We start from the raw sequence: 6145 nt of genomic DNA on the forward strand, positions 1-6145 counted from the left end.
ATGTGGATAAATGCAAGGTTATTGACCTTGGGAGACATAACCAGTGTGCTAGTTATAACCTAAGCAGGGAGGCATTGGGTACTTGAGTACTTGAAAAGGATCTAGGAGTCCAAATAGATAACAAACTGGGATGTAGTGCTCAATGTCACATAGCAACAAAAAAAGGCCAACAGAATTCTAGCATGTATTGAAAGGGGCAAGGAAACTAGGGACTCAAAACTAATTATGCCACTGTACAAAGCATTGGTTAGACCGCACCTAGAATATGGGGTACAATGCTGGGCCCCACACTATAAAAAGGACATCATAGAACTGGAAAAAAACAAAGAAGAGCAACAAAGCCAATTAGAGGAATGGAGAATTTAAGCTACGAGGAGAGATTGAGTAATTTGGGATTATTTACACTAGAGAAGAGACATTTAAGGGAGGACATGCTCAACATATACAAATATATCAAGGGACAATATAAGGAACTGTCAAGCACCCTTTTTACTGCAAGAAAAGAATCTAGGACACACGGGCACGAGTTTAAATTAGAAGAAAGAAGATTTCGTTCCCTTAGAAAGAATAATGTCATTACGGTCAGGGCAGCCAAACTATGGAACTCTCTTCCTGGAGAAGTAATGTCGGCAGACACAATAAATACATTTAAAATAAGGTTGGACAAACATTTATTGGTTAAAAATATCCAAGGGTACTAATAAGAATCATATTCTGTCTTTAAAAATATCAGAATATACAATATAACAAGGGATAAGCTATTAAAACCTAGGTTGAACTCAATGGACGCAAGTCTTTATTCAGCCTTATCTACTATGTAACTATGTAACTATGACTTGCATTGATTGTTCTGAGAGTCTGCATTTGCTACTAATTCTACATTGTGATTTAATGAATATAGCCATTGGTTACTCATCAAGGCCTTTTTATACCTACTTCAAATGGAAACCAGGTCCTGTTAGGAAAACTGTCACATGTTGCTTATACTTTGCCTCCAAATCTGTAGAAATGTAAATATAGAGTTTGTATCTGAAAACTGCATCCAACGTTGTTAAGGTAAGACCAAACAGATGTATCAAGCTTCAAAAAGTGATAAAATGAAGAGTGATAAACAGCCAGCCAATCAGCTCCTACCTGCCATGTTACAGACTGGGTTTGAAAAATAACAGGTAGGAGCTGATTGGCTGGTTGTTTATCACTCTCCATTTTATCACTTTTGAAGCTTGATACATCTGGCCATATGTCTTAGGCTTTCAGTTACATACTGTAGGCTTGCTTGGCCAGGACTATATTATCCAAAATATAGTATTAAGGAAAAACTTCTGGCAGATGCTAAAAGGGCTGATGACCAGATGGGCCAGTCCAGCCATGAGAAAGGCCTGGCCTAGCAACTAGCTTAGACTCCTTTATCACACATATGGCTAAATTAAAATATGACATTTATTTTGGATATGCAAAGCATGATAATCAGGAAATAATATATACAGTAAGTAAAAAAGGATTACATATAATAATTAATGTACCTATCATTAACTTATATCACAACATATTCAGCAACCGGCGGCTGTGGGGGATGCCAGCTGAACTCAGAGTTTTTTTAACGGGGCACTCACTGACAAGGCAAAACCATGCTTTGTACAGTATGTGCCTATGCACATCCTTGCTGGCGGGTCGCCAGAACGTACGCGCTGGCGACCCGCCAGCAGCCTCGCCAGCGAGGAGACTGAGACGCGCGTGCGTCTCACGCGCACGCGCGTCTCAGTCTCCGTCGCTAGCGTGGCGGAAACCCTGTCCGTCTCCGCCTCAGGGAGACGGACGGGGTTAGGGGGGGGGTTAGGGGGGATGCGGGCAGGCGGCGGGGACCCCGGGTTACCGCCGGCAAGCCGGCGGGGACCCGGGGAAACGTATGGAAGCGCCGTCGGAAGGGGGCGCGCGCGCCTCTCGTGCGCGCGCGTCCCCTTCTCACGATCGCCATGGCGCTGGCGGGGGATGGCGGCTGGCGACGCCAGCGCCATCCCCTGCCAAGATGGGAACAGACCCATCTGTAAGTGATTGCCCTTTTAAAAAAAAAATCTCCGCATTCGGCTGGCATCCCGCACAGATGCCGAGCTCAGAAGCTGTTACCTTTGGCTGAATGGATTCAATAATTTGATAACAGTATTTCATTTTCATAGAAAACCTATGTGTGTGTGTGTGTGTGTGTGTGTGTGTGTGTGTGTGTGTGTGTGTGTGTGTGTGTGTGTGTGTGTGTGTGTGTGTGTGTGTGTGTGTGTGTGTGTGTGTGTGTGTGTGTGTGTGTGTGTGTAATCAGAATTTCTCCACACAAGTACTTTTCTTACTTTTTCACATCTATAACATAAATTACGCAAGTTGAATAGGATTAATCATTTGCATAAAATCCACATCCAGATCTAGCCACTGAGCCCTGACCCTGAACATGTTAGAACCTGATTGCACGTAGTCCCACAAACAGCTGATAGAAAACATTATCTTCCGACAGTGCGGTTGCCAACTATTAAATGAAAAAGAGCAACTTATTGTTCATTTGAAAATATTTAATCTTTAGGTGTTATGGACCTTTACCCAAAAAAGTAGCTAAGTAATTTGATTTATAACCTTATAATAATAATTACAATTATTTATACAATTCAATTATAGCTTCTAAAATCAATGTTCAAATCCCTTACATATATGTTGTTGTTTCTTTTTGGTATTTAAGTCTATTTTCTTTATGTGTTAAACCCCTGAGAGCAGAGATGATGTCACTAGGCAGAACTTTGTACTATATTACTATTGGTGATTAATAACTTTATATAATCTCCATGTACATAAAAAGCAGGGAGAAGGGGCTCAGTGAAGGTGGCAGTGAAGGTGTGTAAGTGTCTGATTGGGTCACAGAGCTCATAAAAGGACAACTGCCCCGCCTCATAGTCCAGATATAGCCTAAATTTATCACATGAAGGTTTGTGAGGTAAGTACATTATATTGCTGTCATGTATCACTGAATATTGTCTGTAATTGTGACGCAAACTCCAGGACTTGCTATTGAATCCAATGCAGGACTGATCTCCTTTCCTGTCTATACTGGGATAACACATCCCTACAATGCAGCACCCTGAATTAATGTACCCCACATTCCATTCAAAGAAATGTCTCCCAGAGGATATTCTCCTTTGGCATAATACCTGAGGATACACCTGAAATCTCTGTGGTGTCTCCGCAACAAAGCCGCTCTGCCGATGCCAAGATATACATTTGCAATCAGAGTCTAAATTCACATTACCATTAACTGTGTTTGCATCAAATATTAGGTCTGCACCATCCTGCACTACACTCTTCACACTAGACACAATATCAGCTAATCCTGTGTGTAATATCACTGATATCAGCTCTTTATCCAAATCACCAATATCATTTACTTTCATATCATATGTTTGATGGTCTATATTATCTCCTTCCTCAGTATCAAAAAAGTCCTCTCGCTGCGATTCCTGCTCTTGTAAGACAGTTATTGGATCAGTTGTGTCACACAGCTCCTCAATACGATGCATCTTCCTGGACAGCTCATCCTTTGTTATTTTCAGCTGCTGGATCAGATATGAGGCCGCAAGTGATACCTTCTCTTGCTGGCTGGAGATCTCACTTAGGACTCTCATCTCTAGGTCTTCCAGCTGCCTCCTGATGTCTATAAACAGTGCAGTGACCCTGTCCCTCTCACCTGTCGCTTTTGTCTGCACTTCTCTCCTGCGCTCCTGCAGACTCTGTTCTCTTTTCTCAGTGTCTGCACTCTTTGACAATAGTTTTTCCAAAATAACTCTTAGCTTCTCCTTCTTCTTTTTAGAGGCCTCATTCAGCTGCTCCACCTTGTGTCCTCTGTGTTCTCCGGCCAGGCAGCAGGTGACACAGATGCAGGCAGCATCCTCTGTGCAGTAGTATTCTAGTATCTTCATATGGATGCCACATTTTCTAGTACGGGCATCTAGAGCATTGTTGGGTTCAGTTATGACATGCTCCTCTGACTTGCTGTGCACCCTCAGGTGATTGTCACACAGAGAAGCCTCACACAGCAGACAGGATTTCACAGCAGGCACAGGAGCGTGAATGCAGTACGTGCAGAAGATCCCTGTCTCCTCCTGCTCTGGGTAAGTAGACAGGAAACGCTCTGCTATGTTACACGGAGATATATTCCTGAGCACTGCAGGACGCTCATGAAACTGTTCTCTACAGTCAGGACAGGAATAAACTCCAGATGCAGCCTGTGTATTCAGCACACAATCAATACAGACCCGGCAGAAGTTGTGTCCACATTTCAGTATCACAGGATCATTGAAGATGTTGAGACAGATGGAGCAATTCAGATCATCTTTCAGATCAGGAGACGCCATTACTGACGAGGCAGAAGTTGAATTGAGACTTTAGGACTGTAGGGGTGTGTTTTAAAAGCTTACAAAAGCAGGAAGTAGGTGCTGGTGTTAAATATAAGGCAAAGGTCAATTTTATATCTAGGAATACAGTTTATCAGCTATGCCTGCAGGAGCATGGAAACGTTAGGATCATTAACCGAACATAATGATAAGTAATCAATGTAGAGAAAGTTGCAAATGCTGCACAAATATTCTGTTTTATAACCAACTAGTCTTAAGCATACTTGCCTACTTTTGAAAACAAGTTTCAGGGAGATTATGGTTGGTAGTAGAATTTTGCACAGTGCCCATTGAGGGGACGTGTCATGCTCCACCCAATGGGTGTGTCTAGTTCCATATTTGAAGATATTGTGAACGTGGCACATAGAACATACTTGCCTATCCTCCCGGAATGACCAGCAGTCTCCCGAAAATCGGGTCCCCTTCCCAGGCCACTTGGAAGGTGCACAATTCTCCTGCATTGCCCTGCAGCCCCCTTCCCTGCTGCACCAACCAATGGGATTGGGGGCGGTGCTAAAATGACACGAATCGCGGCATTTCACTGCATTCTAGCCCCTCCCCCAATCTGCGCCCCACGCGAATGGCTGAGTTTGCCTGCCAAGGGGGCGGGGCTTGGTGATGTCATCCTCATCCCACCCCCCTGACAGGCACAATCTGTTTTCCGGAGAGGAGAATAGAAAAGTAGGCAAGTTTAACCTAGAAGCATGGGTGTGTTCTACTACATCTGAGAGGAATCTTTTGAAATGACTTATATCCAAATGTAGATGATCCCCAAAGCAGTCAGTAAGAGCTACTATACTTGCTAAAGAAAATTCACTGGTACGTGTCAGGTATTGTTTATCTATTGTGTTTTACATGTTGTTCCATATCAATGGCCACAAGACATGCATGTAGCTACTGTATTTAATCACCAACGCTGGGAAATGGTGCTGTTAATTCAATGTAAATGTATCTATAATTTTTTCCCAAAAATGTAACAGCTACATAATGTGGGCTAGGTGAAATGAGGGAGATTGCTAGACTACTCAGGGAGAGAGGGAGATTGCTGCTATATCAGGGAGTCTCCTACAGAATGCAGGAGGGTAGGCAACTATGGGCTTAAGGCCCATCCGACGGACGGGCGAAAGTTTATGCTTATGCAATTCTTGTTGTTGTGTTGAATTTTTTCCCCATACGCAAAAAAAAGTCACCCTATACTGAGTTTTATTTGGCTCGGAAATGTCAGAGAACAGGGTGGGTGGTGACTTCATGTGACGTCATCCGCCTGCCCCGTGCAGGTTTCCCCACACCTGCGTGCGGATGGGGACACCCAGTGTTTTTCTGGGTGCACCCACCGTTTTTGTGGACACGCCCAGGAAAGGCTTGGTGTCCCTATGCACCATCCTCCTGCTCGCCCTGATGCCTGTGAACGCCTCGGCGACTGTGATAGTCAACGAAGGGATGCGCACAGGGGGGCTACATATGCGCATCATTGCGCAGGCTGATACGCAGTCCCCAAAACATCTGAATGGGTCCGAATTCGGATAACACAGCATGAAGCTGGATCACCCTCTGTATGTATTTTATGTGTGAGGGTGTATATGTTAATTATGGGAAAAGCTGCACCAACATGCCGCATTGCTACTCGCTTTGTGCCAGCAAGATTTTTCAAGTGCATTGCTTGTGTGGGAACACTTCCCTATGCAGCGTAGTGCTCGCACATCACCAGTACCCCTGGCCAC

At 44.0% G+C, this 6145-nt stretch overlaps 1 protein-coding gene across 1 annotated transcript; it reads right to left on the reverse strand.

The window, feature by feature from the left end:
• Window positions 1-1828: 1828 nt before the first annotated feature.
• Window positions 1829-4406, reverse strand: LOC146008726 (E3 ubiquitin-protein ligase TRIM39-like). The gene has a single exon (XM_083148340.1). The coding sequence runs from the start codon at window positions 4383-4385 to the stop codon at window positions 2766-2768; it is 1620 nt and encodes a 539-aa protein (XP_083004466.1). The 5' UTR covers window positions 4386-4406; the 3' UTR covers window positions 1829-2765.
• Between the last annotated feature and the right edge of the window lie 1739 nt (window positions 4407-6145).

The sequence above is a fragment of the Crinia signifera genome, chromosome 6 (genome assembly GCF_055691185.1).
Source record: "Crinia signifera chromosome 6, ASM5569118v1, whole genome shotgun sequence".
NCBI lineage: Eukaryota > Metazoa > Chordata > Amphibia > Anura > Myobatrachidae > Crinia > Crinia signifera.